This window comes from Cheilinus undulatus, linkage group 5, assembly GCF_018320785.1.
Source record: "Cheilinus undulatus linkage group 5, ASM1832078v1, whole genome shotgun sequence".
NCBI classification, from domain to species: domain Eukaryota; kingdom Metazoa; phylum Chordata; class Actinopteri; order Labriformes; family Labridae; genus Cheilinus; species Cheilinus undulatus.
The window spans coordinates 7,544,854-7,572,607 of NC_054869.1; the positions used below are offsets into that span (position 1 = coordinate 7,544,854).

Below are 27,754 nucleotides of genomic sequence, written 5' to 3' on the forward strand. Positions count from 1 at the left end.
TTTGATAAACACCCGAGCGTAATTACCTCCGGTGACTCTCTCACCACATGGTGGCAGTAATGCAACACTGTTGTGTGTCAACCGTCATAAATTCAGGAAGGAAAAAAGAAATTTGACGTCCTCCTCGTTGTGATTGGCCGAATCACACATGGCTGTGTCGTCACACCCGGAAGAATGACATGTTTATTTTTGTTGCTAACATTTCAGGTAAGTGGATATTTTTGTCTGTGAAGAACGTGTTAGATGTTACCTTTTTAAAAATCTATGAGCACAACTTCAAGAAAACGATAATCTTACAAGCGCCTGGCTTTATTCCTGTTTGTGTTTCTGTTATAACTTCCAGATTTAGTATAAATGTCAACATTTATTTGTTAATGTCAGAGAATTCAGTTTGCTGTTCGCACTCACGATATTTCATCATTCAGAATTCATGTTTATAGTTTTTGAAAAAACATGTTTTTATTTATAAAACTGTCTAATTTTGACTGGCTGTTCTTCCTGTCATTTTTATCAAACTTCATGATTCAGCGGTGTTTCGCTTTAACCAGCTACCATGTTTACTGGTGACTTTTAACCGAATTCGTCTTTGGTTGGCTGATTATGTTGTGAACCTGGAGTCCTTATAAATACCTCTGTTTAGCTTTTCTTTCTAATTCTAAAACAGACGGATCAGACATGTGTTTAATGAAAGATATGACAAAGATGTATTCGTTAGTATCCGTTGAGATTTTAATGTCAGTTGTAACCATGAAACCCACAGACGACAGGAAGTCACCAGTTAACACGGTCGCTTGAGACGGTTGAAAAATAAGCCACATTTATGTTAATCAGTGAAGTTATTATTATTCTTAATGGAAAAATTTTGAAGAAGCTTTTGGCAAAAGTATGAACTGTAAATGTGGAGCAAGCTAAGCACATTTCTAATAATCAATTTAGAACCTTTTTATTACACATTATGAACACGATTGATTGATTGATATTTTTAATGCTGTGTCCTGGAATGACACATAAATTTGATTGTTGCTCTGTAAATATTTTGTGTTTTTTTTTTTTTGACAGATAACAACTAAGCATTGTCAACGTATTTGGTCGTGTGATTCCATGTGTTTTAAAAGTGAAAGAAGCACCCTTCCTTCCCTAACTAAACATGGGTTATCTTTTGCTTCAGATCTGTTAATGCAAAGAGGACACAAACGTTCTCTGGACCAACATGGCCTCCTACTTTGATGAGCACGACTGTGAGCCCACCAACCCTGAGGAGCAGTATCGACAGAATGCACTGCTGGAGCTGGCCAGGTGAACACAAGCACATTATCAGGCTTAACATTAATAAGTCATGAAAACTGCTCTTAAGGTCCACTTTATGTTTTGTGCAGGTCTTTAATGCAGGGCTTGGATCTAATGGACTCAGGAGCGTTTGACCTGTCTGACTGGGACCAGCGGCTTCCTCCTCCAGCTGCCAAAGCAGCTGTTCAGACCCTCACATTGGTCGTCATTTCACCCGAACAAGCAGGTGATAAACCTCTGCTCCACTTCAAGTAAACGTGCCAGATAATGAATTGTTTGCAAAACCGCTTAAGGCTCTATCAGGTTGCACAGGAATCTGCACAGCCCCTTTTAAGTCCATCAACAAATTCTCTATTTAACTGAGGTCTGGTCACCTTGTCGTCTTTAAGCTTTTTTCTGCTGAGCCTTTACTGTAAGCTTCAGATCATTGTCTTGCTGGAAGATGAATCTTCTCCCAAGCCAGAGTTAATTTTGGCAGCTATTTTTACTTTTAATTTTAGTCTTTTGATTAAATGTATTTTAATTTTGTCACATTTTAGTCATTTCTATCCTCTTTAGTTTTAGTTGACGAAAACTCAAAAACGTTTTAGTCTAGTTTTAGTCCATAAAAAGTCCTCACATTTTAGTCTTTACTTTTAGTCCAAGCATTTATTATCTTGCCTAAATCTGGTACCAAACCAATTTAGTGTCTTCTATGCACGCTGCTAAACCTGGGGTCCCTGCTTTCTACAGTTGAGAGGCAGAATAGCTACAGCTGCGTTGTTTTTTGACAGAAGTACACACAGTGGAAGAAATATAGCAGATTTTGAATGTCCAGCAAAAACTACATTACATTTTAGTTTTGTTTTAGTCATCTTGACAAAAACTAAACTTAGTTTTTGTCAGTTTTAGTCATCACAGATCTATTTTTGTTAGTCTTAGTCTAGTTTTTGTCATGGAAAAAAAGTCTGTAGACGAATAGTATTAGTCATAGTTTTAGTCGACAAAATTAACACTGTCCCAAACTGTAGTTCTCTTTAAATTGACCTCCAGAATTTTCCTATATTTTGCTGCATTCATTTTACCCTCTACCTTTACAAGCCCTCCTTTTTTGTTTGGTCAAAAAGTCAAATTATATTGAACATGATTGATTTATAACATCAATAAAAGTGTAAAACATCAAAGGGAGTGAATAATTTTTATAGATACTGTACTATTAACCAATGGCCGCATTTGGCTTTGCTGCAATAAAGACAGTACTGCCTCTGCTTCACCTGGGTCATGCTGGTCCCCCTGTCTTTTGCCAGAGCTCACTGAATGCCAGCTTGAAGCCAAATCTGGCTTAAATTTCTGTTATGTGGACAGATAAGCAAATCTTGAAGGAAATAATGTAATTTTTCCTTGTTGTTAATGTAGACAAAGGTCTGAAGTGTCCTGTGTGTCTGCTGGAGTTTGAGGAACAAGAGACGGTTCGAGAAATGCCCTGCAAACACCTTTTCCACTCAGGGTGTATACTGCCCTGGCTGGGCAAGGTAATGCTCACATTTACGGTATTCAAAAGAGTCAGGCTTTTTAATTACCATGTGATGGAGTCTGTAATGTGAATTTTCTCTGTGAATATAGACCAACTCATGCCCACTCTGCCGACTTGAACTTCCGACTGACAATCCAGAGTATGAGGAGTTTAAAAAAGACAAGGTGAGTGTATAAAAAAATAAAAAATAAACTGTGGACATTTTCTTCATTGTTTAGCATGATTATAATATAGCATAAGTCCTGGGTTAAACGGTTAATTTCTGTATACAGGAGAGAAGAAAACAGAGGGAGCACCGACTAGAAGACCTGCATGGAGCAATGTACACATGACAGTTCAGTGCTTCGGTACAAGTGAGAGAGTTGGGGATGTTTTACAAAAAAACATACAAAAAAAAAAATTCAGGAAAACATAATGCTGCAATTGTACCATTTTATACAGAAAACATTCATCCATGATCAGCCTCACGTTTGCAGTTATGAGTAAGAAATATCAGCAAAATCTGCCAAAACTTCAAATACAGTTTAAAAACTACCGGCAAAACCGGCCCATCTTAGTCAAGTCAAATATTAGATATTTACAATGCAATAAAAATAATCTGTGTAGTATGAATTTATTCTTAATCTGACATGAGAACAGGACAGCAGATAAGGAGACCATTCTATATAACACATAACTACTTCTGTTGAACTTGATTTCTCTAAGCCAGGGGGGTCCAAACTATGGCCCAGGGACCAAATGCAGCCCGCAGTCCATTTTTGATTGGCCTGCCGCAAATTCTAGCGATAGAATAAAATATGGCCCATATTAAAACATGAAGCTTGTGTTTAGCTGTACTGTACTGTATTTCAGCACAAGGCAGTGATACCATGTTAAATCTGTAAACAAACATTTTGACAAGAAGATTGATTGATTAGTAATGTCCTGATGAATTATCACAGAAAATAGCAACACCAATAACTTTTCAGGGGCAGAGCCAGTGGTAGCCAGGGCTAAACAGGGCCTCCTAAAATATGAAATATGAAAGTGACCCCCGGCATACTAATATATTTCTGTCTGTGGCCCTCGGTGGAAAATGTTGGACACCCATGCTCTAAGCAGAGAGACACTGGTCCTTCACAGGTTTAAATGCTTTTTTTTTATAAAACTGAAAAATGACCTTTTCAATATTTTTGAGCAGTGCACTGACGCATTCAATTTGGGTAGATTTATTCTTCTCTACTGTCATGTACTGAATGTGCTTTATACTCCCAGTTATGTTGAGTTATTCTTGTTTTAATAATTGAAAGACAGAAAAACGATTTTTTTGTGAGTTTCTTGTTGTTGTTTTGAAGAGTAATTTAAAATTTGAGATGATTTAAACTTTCAGGCTAGCTCCCTCAAATATTCAGGTCCATAAATTCTGGATGAAAAATGGACTGAAGGAGAAAATGTCAGAGCAGCAGACTATGGGTAAACCTTTTTCCACACAGTAGAAAACATGCAGAGTTGTGCAGAAGGGCTGTCACAACTTCAGAGTTTTACACTTTGATGGGATTTGAGTTAAACTAAAATGAAACTGATACCTGTTTTGATGCCAAGGCAACAAAAATTGAAGTTTTTACTCCATCTCAGACCAAAGATTTGCAATTAATGTGACAGCGACGGGCCGCTCTGCAACAAACTGAATACCTGTTGTTCACACCGCTGTGACTGTGGGAGACAATGCAAAAACTCTCAGTCCCTCAGTTTATTTCTTAAAGTTCTCAAGAAAAATCTGTCTCTTCCAAAGGGACAGTACTGCAAATTAAGTGTTTTTTCCTGTATCTTTATTAACTTCATAATGCATAACATCAGGCTGTGTGATTCCTGCTCATCAGTGAATCCTTTGTCATTAACACCGTGGCATAGCAGTAAAATTTCACTGCAGCTCTAGTTTCTAATAACTAAGATATCTGCTGGGAATCATATTTTTACCACATGCAAATTTAGCTACTACAGTCTTGAATTCCTCATGTATTAGCGAGTTTAATGCTGTCCGTCCGTGCGCAGCTATTGGAGAGGATGGGAGGGTTTATCGAGCTGAAGTTTCTGTAGGAAAAGTAAAAGAAAAAAACAAAAAGAACATTGATTTACATGTCTTTATTTTCATTGTGCAAAAATATCCAGAAATATTTAGGTGATTTAAATTACTGGGCTTAGTTTGAAAATATAATATAAAGATACATGTAAATATCTATAACTATGAGAATGTAAATAAAGCATCCGTTCACTCTTACTCTCCATTCCACTAACATCCAGCGTTCTTACCAACATATTGCCAACGTATGCAGTTAATAAAAGAAAAACATACATGGGATAAAAGTCCATATTATCCATAAAGTGATGCTAGTAAACAAGCTATTGCACATACAGTGCTTAACAAATTTATTAGACCACCACCCAAAGTGAGGTTTATGCCACAGCTGCCCTAAAATAACAGCATTGGTAAAGATTGGTGAAACCAAAATCATTTTTTATGTTTCTGCAATGGTTAATACACCAATATGTAGAAGCTCTTTAACCCAAATGATATTTTTAATGCTAAAATACAATTATTATTGTTAATTTTCAAATTTACTGATTTACAAAAAACTGAAAAAATAGTAAAGCACATTATTATTTCTTGATTAATCTGTCAAATTATAGTTATTTACTTGCATTCCTGAACAAAAAAATTAGTTTTAGTGGTTGAATGCTATGCTTGATTAATTTCTGACTTCTCAGAGAAGCCCAGTGAGCCGGCTCAAATTTGGGTGAATTCAGTTTGAAATTCCTCATTCCTGTTCAAAATGGTAAATTGCGAGAGCTCACTGAAAATGATAGTCTGCATTACAGCACTTCAAGATGCTGGATGGTCTCTGAGACAAATATGACAGGTGGTCTAACAAATTTTTTAAGCACTGTACATACTGACTAGCGTAATGTAATTGCACACTAGTGTTAAGATCAGAGTTCAGTATGGTGATAGCTTCGGAAAGAAACTGTTCAAAAATCTCACTGCATGCCCTGATGGACCTGTAGAGCTTTCTGGAGGGCCGCAGTCTGAACAGGTGATGTGCAGGGTGGGATAAATTTGGAATATTTCTCATTTTCTGCAGACAACAGGAGGGGCAGGTAGCTGTTTTTGTGTGATGTTCTGTGCAGTATTTATGATCCTCTGCAGGGTCTTCTTATCGGCTATCATACCACACCAGGTTAGAATCATTCAAAAAATTAACAGCAATTTTTTTAATCTAAAAAAAAGTCTACTGTAAACAAATTTGTCCGCTTTTATAGGCTCTTAAAATGAGATTTCCATTTACTTTTCATGCACTTGCAATATCCAAAAAATAGCTGTTTGCAGTTTGACAAAGGGAATTGCAGGCAACGTCTTCAGATGGCTTAATTAGACCTGCAATGGTTCAGTTCAGAAATCTGGAATTGTCCCTAGAGTCTAAAATGGCTCATGTCGCGAACCTTTGGTCTGAACTGGGTGTTAGGCAGCCTGTATGAGTAAGTTTACTATTTTCAGTGATGGAAATAAACTCAGGCTGTGCCTGCACACTTTCTGAATTGCACACAGAGTACTGATGTGTTGCAACTTTTTGATGGATTCATTCTTTTCCAACAACCCTGTCTTTTGATATAGATGTGTTAAAAATATTAGCACTTTTTAGTGCTTTTAACCAATAAATTCATAGAGCTTGAATTATTTAAAACCCACAATGAAACATTCCCAGTAAACCAGCAGTTTGCCATGTTTTTATATAAGATCTTCATCAGGCAAAAATTAGTCTATTACATTGCAAATAAATGTTTTTTCTTTTGCAATATAGACCGTGTGATGTAGACGTAGTTTTTAAAGGTCACATATTTTACCCCTTTAAGACAAGTTTATATTGGTCTCAGGAAATGGGTGTGGCTTAATGGATGTGGCTCTCCCGATCCTCCTCTCAGGATCAGGAGAGGAGGGCGTAACTTTTCTCCAAGCGGGGAGGGCCAACCGAACCTGGGGGTGGGGCTAACTCCCCAAATTACATCATGAGGGGAAAATCTGAGAACGGCTTGTTTCAGCACACATTTTCTGAAAGGTGGAGAAAGAGAGGGGTGGAATATCTCAGATTATTAGGTGGATATTCAGGGGGCAGCATATTTTTTGGCTAGAAAAGCCTGAAGAAGTGTGTTTTGCATAATATGTGACCCAAGAACTAAACTCCTTCACATTGTCTTTCTTGCAAAAGAACAACCACAAGCATTGATTTGCAATGTTCAGTACCAGATCTTCAACAGGCAAACAGTGGTCTATGACTGGAATGTTGCAAATACACAGTATGTATATATATTTTCCAAGTTAAACTTGTGTGGGAGTTTTCTTGTTTTTTTTTTTCCATTTTGAAAACTCATTTGCAATATGAATTTTGACAACCTTCAATTACCTGCTGACTGTGGTGTAGTTTTTACGTGTTAGCTCAGGCTTCATGTATTTTTCTTTAAACCAAAGCTGAAGGATTATTGTCTCAAACTATAAAGAAAAACTTCATCTGAGCCCCAGAAGACAGTATATAACATCCATTTTAAGTGAGTCTAACTCTTCATACTGATTGAACTTTAAAACCATCCCTCTTACTCGTCTCATGATGTTCTGATGTTTTAGAAAGATTTTTCTGTCTTCTGGCAGAAACCGAGTCAGTGACATAACGAGTCTGGTCAGATGTGGTTGAAGACGTCTACATCACATGGCAGCCCCTCAGTAGAACTGACTCATGGGAAGGTCTAATGTTTGCTTTCGATGTACGTTAAGATAACACAGATTGGACCTGCAGCTCTGCTCTGACTCTGCTTAGATGGGATGATTTTCAACCAGCAGATTGTTTGTATTTATGTATAAAAGTCTGACATGTATTTGTGCCCTGATTTGAATGATGTTTCTATTGCTGCTTGCAAATAAATAGACCTTTGTATGAAATTTAAACAGCCATCCAAAGACTCTGAAAGCCAAAACTTGAGGCTGCTGGTGCTCATACTATTCCATAGGATTGCTATGATGACCACTGTATACTGATGTCATGTACAGGTGCATTTAAAAGAAATAAATATCATGACATGGTTCATTTTTTCCTGTAATTTACTTCTCGAAGTTATATTTCCATATATTTTGGATTCATCTCAAACAAAGTAAAACATTTCAGGACTTTATTGTTTAAATCTTGATGATTATGACTTACAGCTCATTAACCTCTAAAATTCACTATCTCAAAATATTAGGTTATAGAAAAGTACAGATTGCAAAGGTTTCCTGGTCCTTCATCCTCTCGTTCTGATTCAGTGCACACAACCACAATCATGGGAAAGACTGCTGACTTGGTAAATGTCCACAGGACAATCATTAATTACATCCCTGCAGGGGTAGGCAGGCTGTTAGAGCATGAGCACATGAAATAATTCACTTTGTAATGATGAATCTAGAATATCTATAAGTTTAACTTCTTGAATTAAATAACAGCAATTTTTGTGAGATGCACCTGTCTGTCTTTGTTTAAAGCTGCATTTCGTGATAAAGTTGCTGTATGTAATCAAAGGTAATGAGTGTTGAAATGATGACCCATGCAATCCGTCTGCTAATAATTTATCATTTTTATTTCATATTTGAATATAAATCTCTGTCAAAAGAAAATACCTAAATGATAGACAAATCATACATATTTACAGAATTTATAAAAGGAAACAAAATCATCTGTGTTGACTTGTTTTTGGGGACTCTTTCATTATCGTTCTTTGACATAATTTTAAAACCAGGAAATGAGGCGATTACATTTTTATAGAAGTTTGTTTTGTTGATGCTGGAGTTAAAGACGTGAACAGATCAGGCAGCCTTTCTCCCACCAACAGAGATACAAAGAAGTGACAGAACAAAAAGAAAACACCATAAAGTTTGGCCTGTGAACATGTTATCATGGAGTCGATGCTGTCACAGAGAAAATCAAACCCTGATGTAAGGGCTCTTACAAGCTGCCGGTGTAGTCACTCCTGTGACGTAGGTACAGTTTGTTGAAATTGGCTACAGCTGAACACAAAATAACAGAAAAAAAAGGAACTGTTCCCCCGCCACAGTACCGGGGATAAGGCTAAAACAGTGCACTCATACTGATTCATACACCTACTGCTGACAGACAGAAAAACCAACTAAACTTCAGTGGATCCAGTCTTTTTTGGCAAGATAAGAATTGCGGCAGTCCCAGAAAGAACAGGGAGTTAAAGAATTTGCACAAAAATAAAGAAAAGTGACCTGACATATGATTACACTCCTTACACAAGAGCAGATCCACCTGCCTGCCCAACAGATCTTTGTGGAGTGCTGAAACACCGCCACATTAAATCCTTTTCTTCAAACCAATGTGAGGTGGAAAACAAGCTGGAAGTTGAGCTTTTGCCTCAAACATCAAACCCACAAAAGATAAAAGAGGTAGGTGATGTGACCTTTTAAAAACACGTATTGCTGGCATCCAGTGTTTAGACTGTTAGAAATGGATCAACTCTACGTCGACGACTGAATACTGTGAGTGTGTGGTTATTCAAACAGGTTAAAACATCTCAAAAGACAGATCTACCTCTCACTCAAACAAAAACTTCATCTGGTTAAAACATAAATGAGTTGGCAATAGTCAGCTTTAGTTTGAGCAGTATTTGTGGCAGTCTGCACCTGCAGTGATCACTTTTAGTGAAATTGGCAGCAGGAAATAAAACAAAACCTCATAATAAAGTTTCTGTAGTTTGTAACACTTAACGCCATGAGGTTTATGGCACAAACTCTGCAGGCATCTGCAGACAAAACGTCCCCGATAACTAAAAAGGCTTCACATAACAACACTCTTAAAACTCAAATAAGGCTTCCAAGGGTCCAGCCTGGAATCAAATCAGTGTTTAGTCACAACCTGTTACTTTGTTAGTGTATGAGTCAGATTTCAGTTTCAGGATAGGCCACTTAAAATATCTTGGTGCCACTTTTAAAAAACAAAAACAACAAAAATAAGCCCTGTGATCAACTCCAACTCACTAAAAAAGGCATATTTTACTCCCACGGAGCTTAAATCATCAGGTGATTGATGTTAATTATTGCACCGGGCATGAATTAAATAAAAAGATAAAGGTAACATGACATGTGAAGAGAAATAATCAGATTGAGCGACTTTTTTGGACAGTAATGAAACGACTTCACAGACTCAGTTCAAAGTGATTGTGATGCAGTCAGCCCTGGTTTTACTCCAGAACAGATCAATAATGTTTTAATGCAGCCTTTCTGCTCTCACATGTGAGTGAAATGGATTGTGACCTATGAATGGCTCATGAAACGTGTAAATATTTTCTTTAAAATACCATCATAATTCGTCTGTGCAACCAAATTAAAGATCCAGGTGAAATGGCTGATTTTTTTAGATACTTGATTGAATAAAAAGGCCATGTGCTTAAAGCCTGGAAACATACATAACTGTTGACTATTCTCAAACATTCAAGTTTTTTCTACTCACTACGCAAACTGAAACATTTAATGTTTTTCTCTCATTCAAAAAGTGTGCCGTGCAGAGATAAGCAAAAAGGCCAGAACGGGTGGGCCACGAAGCGTCGGGTAGATCATGAAGGAGTGTCTGAGGAAGGGGGGGAACTTTGTGATGCACATGTATAAAAGATCTACTCTAGTGAAGATCTGCCCCAGAAAACAGCCATCTTGAAAAACATTCATGGCTCCAGTGCTCAGACTGGCTCCACACATTCAGCCCTCCTTTCAACATCGCTGCAGAGAAGGTGACTTTGACTGTCGGGGCTGTCACCGATGTTTGGAATAAAAAAAAAGATTACAGATTGATGGTTAAAGATATCAGAACTTCTGTCTTCCTCCTCATGCTGCCTCTGTCGTCTTTCCGTCCTGATGGAGCCCCTGAAGCCCCTCTGCAGGGACATGTGGGGCTGCAGAGCTACAACATGGCTATGCTCTCAGGGGTACAGTTGAGATGTGTGGACGTGCTGCTTCCCCCCGGGGACTTGAGACCCTTCGTTGCCCCGCCCATCGCCGAGCCCCGCGCCCTGGGGCCGATGATAACTCCGGATCCGTGGTGATGGCTCTGCTGCAGGCCGGCCATCATGGTCTCGCTGGTGACGGTGCCGAACTCGTAAGTAAAGGTGCCATAGAAGACCAGGATGTCCACAGTGAAGACCCACTCACAGATGGCGGCGGCGTGCTGCAGGACGAAGCTCTCGTGGATGAAGAAGATGCCGCCTGAGAAGAAGATGTTAAGGAGGAAAAACATCTTAAACTGAGCCTCTTGTTCTACTTCACTTGGTTTGAAGGAGAGAATAAAACATGGAGAGAGCCTGGAGCAAATCCCTTACATAATGAGATGAGATATGTGACAAGCAGCTTAACCTCAGGGGGGCAGATGTGAATTCATAACATGATCAGGGATAAATATGAATAGCTCTGACGCTCCATTAAAAAGATGAGTCTAAAAATAGCAGAAAGTCAATGAATGTGTTATATTCACAGGGGAAAGGCAGTTCTCTTTTATCAGATCATTAAAATGGATAGAAGGGTTTTATCTCTGTCCCGAAACAGACGACGAGACGACAAAAAGAAATAAAAGAAAAGGACAAAATTAATGAGTGTTGGAGGAAACACACAAAGCTCTTACTGCCTCCTGATAGTAGATGATGCAGGAGAGGCTGTAAAGAGTTTGATAAAATGATACATCGAGGGATTTAAACCCACTCCTCCACTGTCATGTTTCTAACTGGACTTCATGAAGACAAGACGAGAGGCTGCCATGGTGAGTAAAAGAAGGGGGAGAGATAGCGAGTGCAGACAGATGTTCTCATGGACTTACTGTTCTGTCTCAAGGTTGGGGGACAAACATGTTGATCTGTACTGAAGTGTCTCAGGGCTAGAAGAGGGATGAGTCCAGAATGCAGCAGCTATGCATCTTGCTCCTTTTAACAGACATCCCATCACTCTTAGCCTTGCTTACCAGTTTTAGAACTGGTTTTAAGAATTTGTCACTTTCAAAGCTAGTTTGAGTCCTGGCCCAAATTACATCATAGAGATGCTGAGCCATCTTGCAACCAGAGCATCTCAGATTGGGCGCTTCAGGAGATTCGATTCCAGAGCTTCCTACAAGTTGTTAATATAGATTTGCCTTCATGTGATGTCACCTTTTAGATGCATTTGCGTTTTTACTACCTTTGTAGTTTTTTATAGAACTCAATTGACAATGGAAGAGTTCATTTTTTTTCCACGTGATTCCATTCAGTAAGTTAAACTTCTATATATTTTAGATTCATCATAACAAAGTGAAATGTTTCACTTTGTACTGTATGAATCTTCAATATATGGGATTTGAACCTCCTGTACTAAATCGCATTACTTGATATTATAATTTATTGAGATGCACCTGAAGTATAATGCATGACCATTTAAATACAAGTCAAAAATGGAAACACTGTTTCTTTATGATGTGATTATACCAATATCAGCCAGTTCAGAGAACAAACGTGAGTTGGAGACTGATATCAAAGATAGAAACAGTCTGAGGAGGAAAATGATGTGCCTGGTGTCAGACTATGAGAAGAAGAAGAGCACTCAGGAGACCAAGACCAAGAGGAGAAATTTTAGATGACATCTGAGTAACTATGATGGACCAAATTCCTCATCCAAGAATGGCAATGAAGGAAACTGGTTGAAAAATCACACTATCATACAACATGTAAACTATGGATGAGACAGAAAAATAGTAGAAAACAAAGACTCTCTAAAGCTGGTGTCTGCTCATGCAATTCTAATTACTTCACATTTTGGTACTCAGACCTTCATCATGTTTACTGTAGTCTCATAATGAATCAACCCAAAAATAGGAGCAAAACAATTAGATAAAACATCTTAGAGTGGGTAAAAGAAAAAGCACGACAGCACAAAGCTTCTGTATCTGCACAACAAGTAGAGAAAAGGATACTGAGGACGAGGGAGATCATGGCTACCAGTGCCAGAGCGACTCTGAAATGAGCCATCCAGTAGTCAAGGGCGGTCATGGCCACCCGGTATGTGAGCACACACTGCAGGCACACAAACAGCAGCCCAGCTGGAAATGCCACCCCAGCACCAACATAGTGGAGAGATTTGGCGTGATCAACCTGACAAACACACAGTACAGGCAGAGGGCTTTTGTATCCACTGAAATCAAAAAACACAACTATAAGCGTAAAAATTAAAATGAAGAGTGTTACCAGGCCTACCTGGAAGTTTCCCACCATTACCAGACCCACGGCGTTGGTGCAGCCAGACACCAGAGCGCTGGTGTTCACCCAACACCGATGGCTGTGCTCGATGACCTGGGCGTAGCGCAGAAGGCACACCATCACCACTGCAAGATACAGGAGGAGAAATGTATATTTAAGCTGCGTTTCCACCAAGTGATACAGTTCAGTTTGGGTCTGTACAGTACGCAATTATTTAAGTTTTCACTGACAAAAAGTTGGAAAAAGTTCCAAAATAACCCACCCATACTTCTTTTGGCCCCCTCCTATTGGGGTATTAAGGGTACCTATCTGAACTTGAAGGCTGGAGCTAGACACATTTGATTGGTTGAAAGAATCGTCACTTCTTGTGAAACTGTGGCAGTATAGGATAGAAACAAAATGTGCCATGTATAAAATCCTGTGGATTTTCAGAGTTATATCATGGCGGATTTTTTTGTGATTATTGCAGCCCAGCACTGCCTCATGGATTATCTCAGGGGTCCAGACCTTCATAGGAAGCACTAACGAAGAGGAGGAGCAGAGGGAACCGGTCCACGGTATCAGGGATGAAAAACTGTTCCAGTGCAATGGCACTGATGCAACAATCTTCATCTGGCTTAACTCCTGCCTACCTAGCAAAGATGCAATTGGCTGTGGAAATGTAAAATTACACTTTGGTACAATTGGGTGAAACAGAAATTTGAAAGTTTTATGCACCTTTATCTCAGATTCCTTAGATGCAGGAAATCTGGTGAAACATGATACTCATTTGTCGCTGGTGGAGAGTCACGTGACTGCAGCCATTCTGCTGATGCTACACTCTGAGGTTTGTTTTACTGCTGTCTGACACAGGATGTCTTCTGTCAGCCTATTGACAGCTCTTGTTATGTAAGGGGCTTTTTAATTGGCAGGCATACATTACTGTTTGTAAACTATAACCCTGCACTTTGGTGATTGTTGCAGTACTACAGCACGGCAGTAAAACTGTAAAAACATTAAACGACCAACAACCAACTATCTTGACAGCTTATAAACAAATAGGGGATGACGGGAGCTGAGAAAACAAGGACTAATAACAGAAATTGCATGTGAGGCGCAGGTAGCATAACAATTATGTCCATCAACCCAAAAACAAGGGATGCTGTCATCAACATGGGTAGCCCGGGTTCACACTCGGCCTATGGCTCCTTTCCTACGTGTTACTCCCCACTCTCTCCCCCCTCATTTCAGACTCTACCTACTGTCCTATTCTCTAATAAAGAAATAAAAGCACAAATGTAAATCTTGAAAAAAAAGAATGCATGCAAAAGAGCATAGATGGAATCCATGAGGGCTTGAAATAACGGTAAATACATTAAAGAATAGCAGTAAACTGGAGCTAAGTAAATAACGGCTCAATTGTGAACTCAGCAGGGGAGATGCAATTAGTAGCAGACGGGTAAAATTGGGGGCCCAGTTGGGTGCTGATACAAACAATATAGAGGGAGGAGGAGAGAAGGAGAAAGGCCATGGAGGGTGCTTACAGGAGGAGAGGACAGAGGGGGGAAGTGGAAGGAAAACCGCATTCATTATTGATTAGAAAGCACAGGCTATTTCCAGCCCCTCTGTATCTCTTAGAGGCTAGCGGCTGACGTCTGTGGGCAACGTGGAGAGTTAATAAAACAGAGAGAGAGAGAGCGTGCAGACGCCACAGCTTTACCGCATGATTGTGCTTGTTTGAGCTAAAGAGGTGCTAAATATATAGTAGAATAAATATTAAACTAAGTCCAGTTTTTTACATATTATGTCACGTCTGAAGCTCCTGTTTAAACAGTTTGAACATCTTCAACTAAAAAGTTAACCTGCTTTCATATCAAGCAAAAAAAAGTGTTCCAGACTTCAAAAATTCAACAATTATCTAACTAAATCATTAGTTGTAAATCTGACGAATCAGTGTGCTTTTTTGTTTTTAGAACTGCATGGTTAAACTCACACACAAACGCAGAGACACAGCAAAGACACAGTTATGCATGATCTCTGTTTAACCATGTTTTAGTTGAAATGACTTGGAAAACTACCTTGAACACTGTTGATACAGCAACAATGGTAAAAGCTACTGGTAAAAGCAATTATTACAACTGCTTCATATTTTCAAAGTTGTATTTTGTAGTGTTGAAAATGACTTAGCAGGGTATAGATCAAAAAGATTCTTCAGATATATGATCAATATTAAATGACAGTACTTTGAAGAAAACACTGACTTTCAAATTTGGACTAACCTCTCTAAATTCTGTCACAAATGGTTTTAACCTTTTTTTCCTTTTTTTTTTTTAAGATTATTTTGGCCTTTTTGCCTTTATTTGATAGGACAGTGGATAGAGTCGGAAACAGGGAGGAGAGCGGGGAGAGACATGCAGGAAATAGTGCCACAGGCCGGATGCAAACCCAGGTCGCCTGCGTACATGGCACGAGCCTTAACCACTCGACTACCGGCGCGCCCACAAATGGCTATAACCTTTTAACTATGATGCTCTGCATATGATTATATCATATGTTATGACAAATTCATTGGAAGTAAATACAAGACACTTGTCTCCTACTACAAGTATAAAGCCTAAACCCAGTTAAGTCCTTAGTATTGGTCCCAAAAAGTCAACCATGCAGGCTGATGGGCGACAAGAAGCCAGCATTTCACCAGGGTTGTCAAGTAGGAACCTCCCTTTGCTGTTGTTTTGTTCGGTTAGTCCTGCAACACCTCCAGAGGGCTGAACAGTGATCTGTAGCATCTCAGATCCACACACCATGCCAACAAGGAGACAATCTTTACCTTACCTACTCTACCACACATCCATCGTCACCTTCAACAGACCCAGGCTCTGTGCATGCAGGCTCCAGGTGGTGACAATGCTGATACTACCCACCCTAGCACGACTCTTAGTTGCCACCACAAGAGAACAACTATTCCTGGCACTAACAGCAAGAGAGAGGGGGAGGCAGAGACAGGGTGAGGTGTCCTGACTGGGCTGAGGCTCTTCCTCTCCCTTCATTTTCATGAATAAATGAATGAGTTAAAGGTCAAAATCTGTTTATATCTTTTCTTAGGTTATGTCCCCAGTTCTTACCTAGATAACATCTTGGAGGTAACAAATTTTAAAGTTCTACAGCCCAATTCAAGCTAAAGCCAAAGCACCAACTCCTCATAGACTATAAAAGCCAGTGTCCACAATTGGTGCTTTTTGCACCAGTAACACCCACTGTTTCAATTTTTCAGTACTTCTACACAGTGTTCCAAATTATTATGCAAATTGGATTTTAGTGTCATAAACATTCAAATTTTTGTTTTTCAATTAAACCCATGGATGGTATTGTGTCTCAGGGCTCTTTAAATAACTGAAATCAATCTCAGACACCTGTGATAATTAGTTTGCCAGGTGAACCCAATTAAAGAAAACCACTTAAGAAAGATGTACCACTTTATTAAGCAGGCCACAGGTTTCAAGTGATATGGGAAAGAAAGGGATCTCTCTGCTGCCGAAAAGTGTTAAAATACTGCAATGCCATGGACAAGGTATGAAAACATTAGATATTTCAGGAAAACTTAAGCGTGATCATCGTACTGTGAAGCGTTTTGTGGCTGATTTAGACCACAAACAAGTTTGTGCAGATCAAGGCATAATGTGGAAGATTTCTGCCAGACAAATTCATCAGATTAAGAAAGCAGCTGCTAAAATATCATTACAAAGCAGCAAACAGGTATTTGAAGCTGCTGGTGCCTCTGGAGTCCCACCAACCTCAAGGTGTAGGATCCTCCAGAGGCTTGCAGTCGTGTATAAACCTACTATTGAGCCACCCCTAACCAATGCTCACAAGCAGAAACGGTTGCAGTGGGCCCAGAAATACATGAAGACTCATTTTCAAACAGTCTTGTTTACTGATGAGTGCCGTGCAACCCTGGATGGTCCAGATGGATGGAGTAGTGGATGGTTGGTGGATGGCCACCATGTCCAAAAAAGGCTGCAATGTTAGTAAGGAGGTGGCTGAGTCATGTTTGGGCCAGAATCATGGGGAGAGAGCTGGTAGGCCCCTTTAGGGTCCCTGAAGGTGTGAAAATGACCTTGGCAAAGTATATAGAGTTTCTGACTGACCACTTTCTTCAGTGGTACAACAAGAAGAACAGTGCCTTCTGTAGCAAAATTATCTTTATGCATGACAATGCACCATCTCATGCTGCAAAGAATACCTCTGTGTCATTGGCCCTCCTCCACCTATCGTTTGTTGTCCTTACTGAGGAGGGTTTCAGTCAAACCAGCACTCAAAGTTAATAGTAGCACTAACGGTATAACTGCTGTTTTCTTTAAAGGCACGATTATGACCAACTGAGGAAGAAAAGTCTGGTCTTCAATGTTAAGTATTCCTGCACTTTCTGAGCAGTGGCGCTACTGTTCGCAGTACACAATGAATGGAGTTCATTTTAAGTCGTGAAACCTCTCATGCATCATGTGACTCTGTCAACGGCACGCACTTGCAGTAATGATGTTGTGTGTCTTAGCACTTAATATTGGTACATAAGTCACCCTGGTAATTAAGCCACTGCCAACTTTTTAGACAAAAAAATTGTAAAAAAAAACATCGCAGCTTATACACCAGATTTCATAGTAAATCCACGTTGATGCCCTGTGTAAACAGGGTATTTGTGCATGTTTATAAAAGAAGTGAAACTGAGATCTTACCCATGAAGGCTCCAACGTTGCCAATGAGGCTGAACAGGCAACTTTCAGGAGGGAAGGAGCCACATTTACTGTAAAACACAGAGACAAAACAGTATCAAAATAGTGTACATACATTGCCGTATGCAAGACCACAATCTTCGTACCATCAGCGAGTTTTTATACCCACAAAAGCCAACAAATGACACTTTTGAGATATGTTTTAATAACACTTCCTAATTGAAGGATGTAAAACCACTGTCTCTGTTGTTAAATTGAGATGTAAATCTGAGACTTTAATGATCACTCTTATCTATTTACACTGCAGAAAAAGCCTACAAGTCTCATGATGCCTTTTTACAAGAGTACTTTTGTACTCGCCCATGGTTAGAGGCTTATTAGCAGATTAAACAAATGCAATTTATGCAGCGTGTGGGTTAATGACTGTCACAGAGTCACAACATAACAAGGTGCTGATTCATACCTCCGGGCATAAGCGGACACAAAATTGCTTTTGTATTCTTGCAGAAACAAAGAACTGATGTTCAGAGAAGGGGAGAAGTAGAACAAGTGACCTGATGAGGGGGATGTCCTGGATGGTGCAGCATGTCTTTGGGAAGCCTGGTCGCGGCAGCTCCTCTGTGCATGTTACATTGTAAGACCTGAGGCAGTGACACAATGAGTTCAGGTCATTCCCTGTTGGTATCTTTAAAGTGTCTGGATTTAAAAAGATTAAAATGTAGCCTTCTGGAGTTTGTTGCCCATTACATCAGATCATAAAAGGGAAAATGACTCACCAGTTCTCCACAGGACAAACGTGATGATTCATCACAGCCATGGCATACCTGGGGACGAGGAACACACCATCATTAAAAACAACAAATGTGGATGTAAACATTTTTCTGATCCTTGAGAAACCCCTTAAAATCCACACTTGCTGACCCATGACATTATGTTCTGTTGTGACACATTAAGTCTCAATGTTTCTGTAACTCACACGATCCATATTCCTGTGATGGAGAAGGCAGACAGGCTGACAGGCAGGACGATCCAGGCAGTCATTGGGCTGGCAGTGAGCTGGCTTTGTCCCAAGCATGGGTTGAGAGGGGGGTTTCGGGCAGGAGTGGCAACACGACAGGAGGGGTCAGGTGGAGGGTGGGTGGGGGTACGGGGTCACTAACACACAGGGAAACACACAGGGGGGGACATGAGAGGAAAAATAGGGGGAATGGCAGCTCTTCTGCTCCACAGGGCCCTGCAAACCAGCAGCAACCTGAAAAAAGAACAGAACACATTTCATTTAATTACTTTAAATGATATTTCTTACATGCTGCTTGAGATGCAACATTAAAAGGTGTTGACACATCAGGTTTTGACACACAATGTCAAAGAACGTGAAGCAACAAAGAAAAAAACGAAAAGATGACCAGTGACAGCCAGCTGGCGTGCTGATATGCACATCTGGTTTCTACCCAGGTAAGAGGAAGTAACTCGTAACCGCATACAAAGAACATTGCAGAAATTGTTCCATATCACTGTGACTGTCTTTACTTGAACTAGTAAATCCTACTACTTAAGCTCAGTTGGTGGAGCAGGTGCCCCACAGGGCATCGGCAGCCCTTTGATGCATGTCTGCCCCCTCCTTTTTCCCTACATTTCTTATCTCTCTTCAGCTGTGCTATGAATGAAGATAAAAAGACCCAGAAGTCATTCTCAAAAGTAATCAAAACACAACTTCACAAACTGATGTGTTATGTACATCATAGAAAGACCTGTGAAGCTGTATTTCCACACAGACCTCCAATTCAGCCCAGTTCAGTATGGTACAGTTACATGTGTTTCCATAGTTAAAGTTGGAAAAGGCACCAAAACAACAGACATGTGCCATCACATTTTTGGTATCCTTCTATGAGGGTGCCAAGAGTACCTTTCTGATCCAAAAAAGGTTAAATTAGGGGGAGCCGGTTTAGCTCAGCAGGTAGGACAGGCCTGTATACAGAGGCTGTAGTCCTAAATACACTGGTCTGGGATTGATTCCCAGTTTCAGCGCTGTTTGGTTTATGTCTCTCCCAATGACTGTAGGAAGAATTGGACAAAGGCCTGTGTGACGTCAGCCATCTGCTTACAGTAGGCGGACTCAAACAGCTTTTCAAGCCAATAAGAGGCGGGCTCCATATTGAAATAGCTGTCTCAACCAAACTTTGGATCAGCCCCATGGCAGACAAGAGCCCGCCCACTGAGCTCAACTTCTTGTCAGCTACTAAAAAGCCGTCATTCTGGAGGTAGCGTCTGTCTGTCAAGCTATCTGTCGATCAAATGAGACGTGCCAATCAGGGCACAGTGAGGTTTTTCCTGAATATAATCGAAACGAATGTGGTACAAAAAAAATTCAACCCCCGTACAGTGAGAGGACATGAAGAACATGTTTTGTTTTTGAACCAGGCTGTAAACCGGTTTATTTCTTGTGTAAAAATGTCTTTTTAACAGGTGTTCAGACGGGACTTCCGGTGTTCCTGCAGCCAGCCGCAAGTGGACACTCGCCGCTTTGCAACTTTTTGCATTTCCGCATTGGCTTCATTTTTCAGGACCGGAAGTTACCGGTTGGTCTCCCCCTACTCTCTCGCCTTATATTTCCTGCCTCTCTTCTGCTGTCCTGTCGGAATCGAGGCAAAAAGACCCTCCCAACCAACATCTTTTAAAAGGTGAAACACAGGAGTCCTTTGGTTAAAAGAGTTATCACTTTCCATGCAACAGCGGTAGTAAAGGACTAACACAAAAAATGCAATGCTGTACAGAGCTGAGATGCTAACAGCGCCTTTTTAACAGCTTTTCTTCCTCATTTTTTCAAAAACATGCTTTTAGGGGAAACTGCTGTACTATTTATTTAATTAACCTTGTGGGTGCTGGCTAGATTCAATCAAAGTTAGGATGCACAGTATTGTTGCTATTGGCAGATATATCGCTATCGCTATCAGTATCAGTTAAAAAAATTTGTGAGTATCAGCATATCAGATATCAACAAAAATCTGATATTGTGCATCCCTAAATTTATGATGAAAATTGACAAGCATATTAATGTGTCATTTACAAACAAGACAGTTCCAAGAGCCCTTGTGTGTGAACCACACAAGCTGGCTCCAATTTGAGAAATGTCAGTATTTTTTTCCCCCTACTTTTGTTGTTGTTAAACAGGCATAAAAATGCCAAAATTGTACAAATGAAGAGCTGTGTGGGAGCCATAACTGGCTCTTATTACTGAGGGGAGCCAAATGATCTGGATCTGTAAAAAGAGCTAGAACTCCCATGACTAAGAGCCAGGCAGGGCAGGCATTGGCAACTTCAGCAAGATGAGGGTTTACTGTGCCATACTGTACAGAGTCAAACTGGACTGCTTGGTTGAAACACACCATTATTTGTCCAACTAGTCTCAGCTATTTCTGGATAACCCTGTAGAGAAAATTGTCCTGCAATCCATAGTAGACATTCTGTTCTAGAAAACCTTCATAAAGGAGTCACCTGCAAAACTATAAAAAAAGAAATAATTACATACTAAATTGCAAGCAAAGATGGTTCTGACTTGTCCTTATGGATCCATGAAGTTTTTTTCCTACTCAAATGTTTTTGAGTTTAGAAAATGATTTTAAATTTGTGAGTTACAATTCTAAGTCTCCAGAATAAGTAGAAATCTCTACATCAACGCCTCCTGAGTAATCTGGGGCCACATTTGTCTTTTTTCTGAGGCCTGTGCCAGGTTTAGGCAATTATCCGGAAGTACATCACCATTATTGGACATGATACTGAACATTTGCAGAAAACATATATTAATAGAGTAAATCCTGCTCTCTGTTATAGAAGGAACTGTGACTTAGTGTTGACTTTAAATGCTTAAAGTGTGTTTTCGCTGGCCTGACAACAATCGGATAACGTCTGTGTTTTACTGTAACTTTTATCTAAGAAGAAAGAATGTGTTTACACAAGCCCTGTAACAAACAAAGACAAACATGTCTTAAATATAATTTACTGGCAAAACAAATCTGAATAGGAGCTGCCAGGACAAAGTGTGCCCTTGTGAGCACAAGGATTTAGCCAAGGTCAGCTCTGGTGGAGGGAAGCGGAGCGACAACACTGGCTGTATCACTTTACACCGTGTACAGTTACAAGTGTGTCCTGTGCTCAGAGGGAATATAAAGTGGACTAAGGTGAACTTGTCTTAAACCGATCCAAATTAAACAGAGCTCATGGTCCCTCAGAGAGGTCAAACTAAGAATTAAGGCAACGTTGTTTAAATGATTAAATCACTCTATCATAAAGTTTACATAACATTTTTCTTCTATGATTATTGGATGCCATATCCAGCCTACTTCAGCTTTGGATCTTTTCTCTACTGATTTTATCTTGTGCAGCCACAAACAGGTGCCACTTGTGTCATACAAATATCTTTTTTTATTTGATGTTATGATGTTAGAAACTTGCTTTTATTTAAAAAGATAGATTAAAAAATCCTATGAGAAAGCAGACACTAGAAACAAAGGCAAGATGAAATGGGAAGTGTCTGACTTCTGCAAATCTTTGTTAGTGTCCTTGTAAATTTCAACATCCTTTTAACAGTAGCGAGAAAAACTGACAATTTCAAGTAGTGCTCCCCTTCACAGTTCCAAATCAAACGGATTAAAATCACAAGGTTCCCACACTTAATTCAAGCAACTGAAATACTACAGTGGCTTGTTTTGTGTAAAGTCACAAGGAGTACAGGTGGCTTTTAAGGGAAGGGTCTGATGAGGTCAAAGGTTACACACACACTCCCTGGGAAACAATGATTGTCCCACCCTCCATCTGCCGCACGACCTCCTCCATCTGTACGGACATCAATAAACAAACAGACCTTGAGTCATAGTGACTGTACTAATATTTGCTCTTTAGGTGACATTTGTCAGCACTTTAACAGCTTTTGTTGATCAGTTTTGTGTGGAGTACACTGCCGGGTAAACACTCGATCATATAATCCTCTGTTGTCTTCTCTGTCCACTTTGCTCTAAGTACTGTAAATAACTAAAACAAGTTTCCCTGATGACCGCAGATTTCTCCAAAATAAGCAGATATTACAGTTATATAAGGTTAAATTCACACAGCTTTGTTCCATGCATCCATGTTGTTGAAGTGTTGAAGTGTAGCTATATCCTCACATGGTTAGGTGTACATGGTAGATGTTCCCTCTTCAGAATGTATACAGTCAGCAGTCGAGAGTTTGCAGAGGCTTATGGAGCACTTTCAGTTATTGTACTCTGAGCAAAGGCCAGAATACTCACTGTAAGTCAAGGTTGTTTTACAATGTTCAGACCAGATGGTAAGCTAACAAATCACAGCAAGCAGAACACATAAAACAAAACTATAAAAGGCGTGAAGGAGAGGCATAAAACAGAGGCAATCGTATGACATTGCAAGACCTGCCATCTGGACTGAAGGGAGAGGGGTGACAAGGTCACCAAAGTCACATTCACAAGCCAATCATATTGGCAACTATATATCTGTGCATTGTTTATAGCAGCGCTACTCAACCCTGCTCATCCAGAGAGGCAAACGGTTGGAAAATACTTTTGCAAGAGCCACAATCTAACTTGTGGATAGTGGCAAAAATGGGTTAAAGTGGCAATAAAAATAAGGTAAAGGGGGAAAAATGGTCAACAGGCAGCAAATAGTGAAAAAGGGCAAAATTGGCATAAAATGCCAAATATTGGGTGAACTGTGACAAAAATGAGGTAGAAAAAAAGGCAGAAAGTAGCAAAATTTGGGTTAGAAGTGACAAAAAATGAGCTACAGGTGGCAAAAATGGTCAAAAAGTTGTAAAAATTAGACAAAAATGGGTTGAAAGTGACTAAAATAGGCAAAAGGCAGCAAAGAGTGGCAAAAACTTGGTAAATAATGGCAAAGGGCAGGTTAAATGGGTGAAAAGTGGCAAAAATGGGGAAAAAATGCAAATAACAAAAAGCAGTATTAAAGGTTCAAAAACTGAGCAAAAGGTGGCAAAAATAAGTGACAAAAGTGGGCTTAAAGTGGTCAGAATTGATTAAAAATGGCCAAAAATTGCAAATATGGGCAATGGCAATACACAGACAAATTTAAAAGTTGACAATTAAAGCCAACTATATAAGTGTGGGAAACAAACTCATTAATATGATTTGCAATTGATCATTTTTGAGGTCAGTTTCTCTTTATTTAAGGTTGTCTGGGTAAATAAAGTTTCAAATTAAGACATAAGAGCCACACGTCGAGTATCACTGGTATATAGTGTGCAGGAATTTGACTGTAATTCTTGGTTATATAAAGCCTGAAAATGACCAATATTGGGTGTCTGGAGGCTCTATTTTGGATGCTGTGGTATCAAACAGAAATATTGTTTAATTTTTTGTAGTAGTGCTATCCTTAATTTTAATATTCTGGTCTTACGACAAGACTAAAACAGAGTCCTTCTAAGATGTTTTCAATGTTCAATGCTAAACAAGCACAATAAATTATAGTACAACAGAGAGTGTGAAGTTACACACTGAAAATGCCCATCATTTTTAAAGGACCATGCAAAAATCTGCCAGTGGATTTCTGCTGAAAACAACAAAATTCCAAGATAGTTTGACAAGAATGCTAAATTAACTTAATGCTGCACTTAATCAAACTGGGTAAAAATAATGGTGGAATACAATTTTTCCCTCAATTCATACGTGGTGGGAAAAAAGGTAGGTTACAATTTGCCACGCTATATGATTTTAAAACCATGATGGATCACAGACATCAGGACAGCTTCAAGCATTTTTTGATCATATGATCCTCTGAACACATAAAGACAACAAAGCCAGACTGTGAGACCACACACACACCTGCCAACCTGCCAGTGACCTCACAGCAAGGATTCTCCACATATGATTTCTCACAGAATCTTTCAAGATCAAATGTGACTTCAGAAAAAACAAGCATGAAAGGTTATTTACAACCTTGGCTGGCTGTCCTGGCATGCATTAAAATTGCAGACAAATCATAAAACAAGAAAAAGGGTATGGGCAAAATCCTGGCTGAAATGAAGGTACAGTTGTGTTTTTGTTTGTGAGCAGTGAAAGTATGTAAAATCCAGCTGGTGACGCCACCTGGTCTGCTCGTTCTTGATGGTTGTTGTGAGTATACTGTTGGAGACATTATGCCTTCAAATCATAAAACACTTGATACTTAGAGGCTACCTGGGAGGCTACGACATGATCTGGAGCAGTAAAATAATAATTTTGATGCCACAGAATTGAAGATTTTTCATACAAATAATTATTTGTGACAAGCATCCACTCGGGATACGCCCCAACAATTGTTGGTGGAGGAAAATCTGGCCTATTATAAAAGGTGCTGGGTAACTATATTAACCAAACTGAGGGCATTCCTTTAAATATGCTCCCACCACCCAACACAGCACTGTGTGATATAATCCCATCTTTTTCTGTTGACAATTATAAGAATCACTATTACTGATATTTTTATGTAGTCAGGGTTCAAAATCTGAATGCAAGTTAGAGAGATGCACAGTGCTAGCTGTCCCTCTTAAATGCAACAGATTAGGATCGTTAGGTTATGGCAAAAATTCCAACCACAATTCTTTGGTTAATGGTGAGATCAAAGTTATTTGACCACTTCATGAATTTCAAATGGTTTAAAATAAATTATCACATTGCCTTCAGGGACGGCCATAACCATGTAACAAACTCGGCACTATTCCAGGTCTGACTTCTCAAAACCAGTGGTTCCATATGACTGAGATCATTCAACATTTTTAATTAATCAACAGCCTTTTTGCCAACTTCCTTTGCTTTTTAAATTAAGCTTAGGATGTGCAGTAGCCCCCTCTGCTCCTCACTAAAACTGTAATAAGGGCTGTTTTGGAGAAGTGCAGAGCACATGCAATATGCTGTAAAGGAAGAAAGTAGTGCTGCACAATTATTCTAATGTCAACTGCAATCCAGAAGGCTACAATTATTTTTGTATTTAGTACTTAAAATGTTTACACAAATGCCTGCAGAAAGGACCTAAAGTTTAAAACAGTGCCACTATTGCACTTTGCAGAGATGCCTTTATTTTCAAAAAACAGGAAAAGCTTTTTTAAAATGTGAAGTTATTTTGAAAGCATTGCTGTAAAAACCTTAGGTTTTCTATTTTCCAAGCTACTTTATATTTGTTTGTTTTGAGTTGAGAAATACACTCTTCAAAACATTTTTACTTCATAATCAAGCAAGTAGACTCCTGATACTATTTATGTATTATATCACAAATCACAATATTGTCCAGTATAGTCTTAATACCACTGTTTTCCAAATCATGCAAAACTAGAAAGAAGGGTGCACTCCATTTACCAAAACTGACTAAACCTATGGACAAAGTAAGTGCAAAAATGCATGTAGCAGAGTAATTGTTCAATCTTCATGATCTTGTTTTCATGACCATGTGACTCCAACATCTTAACTGCAGTTAAACTAATTGGTCTGCACTAGAGAGACTATTTCAAGAGTATTGTGTTATTCTTCAGTTGACTTAAAGGAAATAACCTAATATGAGAATTAAATACGTTGTAAAACAATTGTTAAGGACTTAAAAATCAGAGAATGCATTCTATTTTATGTCAGCCATCAAAAGATTAATCAATATCTATAGATTATTTTCTGCTGACATGATATTATACTACACTTATTTACATTTCCCTTGTTTCTGGAAAATTACAGCGGTCACATTATACTTTAAAATAGACAGGGAATCAATGAGTTTTTAGAAGTTAACAATCAGGTTTCAGAGGTGATAAATTACACACCTTATTATAAATTTCTTTAACATTATTCACTAGCCTCTCAGGTGCACCAAAACGTTTTATACCGACTTCCTCAAAAGCTGTACTGTCTCCCTGTGGATGTACAGGGGGGCCATAACACCACTACCCCCCGCAGCCATTCACAGGATATATTCGCCACTGCACCTGTAAAACTCGAAAAAACTGTGACAACGCCTGTTAAATTACAGACATGCTTGCTCCTATCATTTTACCCACACTACAGCGACCAAACACCGGGAGCGGCATCACTGAGTCCCGCAGCCCGTTCGCAGAGACCGGGTAACGGTAACCGTTAGCCGCGTTAGCTTCAGCCTAGCTAGCTAGTTAGCTCGCACTTTACCAGCTGTCTTGGCTTGACACTTGCCCGCGTCTTGGTTTCCGCTAACCTAAGTGATAAGCTGCTGAACAAGCCACGGTAAAAGATAGAAAACACTCAGATAAACGGGACAGAAATAAAGCTACACCTACCTTCCACCTGCTATGCCACCACAGACCTCAACAACCTTGGTTTCCCTTTAAAAACAGCGTTTTCTTAGCAGAGGATGCTAGCTGCAAAAACAACGTCCGGTTGTACTTTTCAAAATAAGACATCAGTACAGTTTAAAAACCTTTATCGTTTTTCTTCAACCTCATTCTAATCTCGATGCAGTTTAATGTTAGTTAAAAATATGTAAGATGTTTTGAAACATACTGAATAATGTCTTTACATTAGCAAAGAGTTGTTCAGCTGTACTGCACGGATGCCCATCATCTAAATAAGAGAAGATAAAACCTCCCTTCTCTTTCCCTGCCAACAGGAACATATTAGGTAACACGTTAATTTGGCATTAATAGTTTGACTACATGTTCAGCACAGTTTGTCCCCGTGTAATTTTGTTTGAGATAAATTCGACGCTTTTATTTTCGCACAATCACAGCCTTTGTTCTTATTGCGGTGTTACTAACTTGACACAGCCCTCGGTGTTGTCAGGCCCTGATAATGTCCAATAAAAAGTTGATTTAAACGTGTTAGATAATCTTTCTTCTGAAATTACATAAAAAAGTGTCACCTTTTAAAAAGATAGAACTATGTGTTTCATAAAATGATGTCAGTGAAAGGACCTCTAAAAATGGATATAGATCAAACTTTTTATCTAATTA

General features: G+C 39.3%; 2 protein-coding genes across 4 annotated transcripts; one reads left to right on the top strand and one right to left on the bottom strand.

The window, feature by feature from the left end:
• Positions 1 to 131: 131 nt before the first annotated feature.
• On the top strand, positions 132 to 7,909 carry rnf181 (ring finger protein 181). Of its 3 annotated transcripts, none has more exons than XM_041786954.1 (6): positions 132 to 207; positions 1,169 to 1,296; positions 1,377 to 1,513; positions 2,683 to 2,798; positions 2,890 to 2,964; positions 3,073 to 5,303. In XM_041786954.1, exons 2-6 carry the CDS (start codon positions 1,211 to 1,213, stop codon positions 3,130 to 3,132), a joined length of 474 nt encoding a protein of 157 aa, XP_041642888.1. In that variant the 5' UTR covers positions 132 to 207; positions 1,169 to 1,210; the 3' UTR covers positions 3,133 to 5,303. The 3 variants fall into 3 exon arrangements, with proteins under 3 accessions (XP_041642888.1, XP_041642889.1, XP_041642890.1); XM_041786955.1 differs by lacking the exon at positions 132 to 207 and adding an exon at positions 294 to 317; XM_041786956.1 differs by lacking the exon at positions 132 to 207 and adding an exon at positions 7,479 to 7,909 and having other exon boundaries at positions 347 to 1,296; positions 3,073 to 3,153.
• Positions 7,910 to 8,544: 635 nt separating this feature from the next.
• Positions 8,545 to 27,151, bottom strand: LOC121509519 (transmembrane protein 150A-like). The gene is made up of 8 exons (XM_041786952.1): positions 27,083 to 27,151; positions 18,764 to 19,039; positions 18,564 to 18,611; positions 18,342 to 18,428; positions 17,791 to 17,858; positions 13,079 to 13,206; positions 12,799 to 12,976; positions 8,545 to 11,072 (listed from the first exon to the last, which is right to left on the bottom strand). Exons 2-8 carry the CDS (start codon positions 18,826 to 18,828, stop codon positions 10,771 to 10,773), a joined length of 876 nt encoding a protein of 291 aa, XP_041642886.1. The 5' UTR covers positions 18,829 to 19,039; positions 27,083 to 27,151; the 3' UTR covers positions 8,545 to 10,770.
• Between the last annotated feature and the right edge of the window lie 603 nt (positions 27,152 to 27,754).

Bases quoted from the DNA above. Each gene is read 5' to 3' on its own strand.
- rnf181 (XM_041786954.1), top strand. From the start codon at position 1,211: ATGGCCTCCTACTTTGATGAGCACGACTGTGAGCCCACCAACCCTGAG. The intron at 1,514-2,682 runs GTGATAAACCTC...TTGTTAATGTAG, and splicing joins CATTTCACCCGAACAAGCAG to ACAAAGGTCTGAAGTGTCCT. The intron at 2,799-2,889 runs GTAATGCTCACA...CTGTGAATATAG, and splicing joins TACTGCCCTGGCTGGGCAAG to ACCAACTCATGCCCACTCTG.
- LOC121509519 (XM_041786952.1), bottom strand. From the start codon at position 18,828: ATGACTGCCTGGATCGTCCTGCCTGTCAGCCTGTCTGCCTTCTCCATC. The intron at 13,207-17,790 runs GTAAGATCTCAG...TGTATCTTGCAG, and splicing joins CAACGTTGGAGCCTTCATGG to TGGTGATGGTGTGCCTTCTG. The intron at 12,977-13,078 runs GTAGGCCTGGTA...TGTGTTTGTCAG, and splicing joins TAATGGTGGGAAACTTCCAG to GTTGATCACGCCAAATCTCT.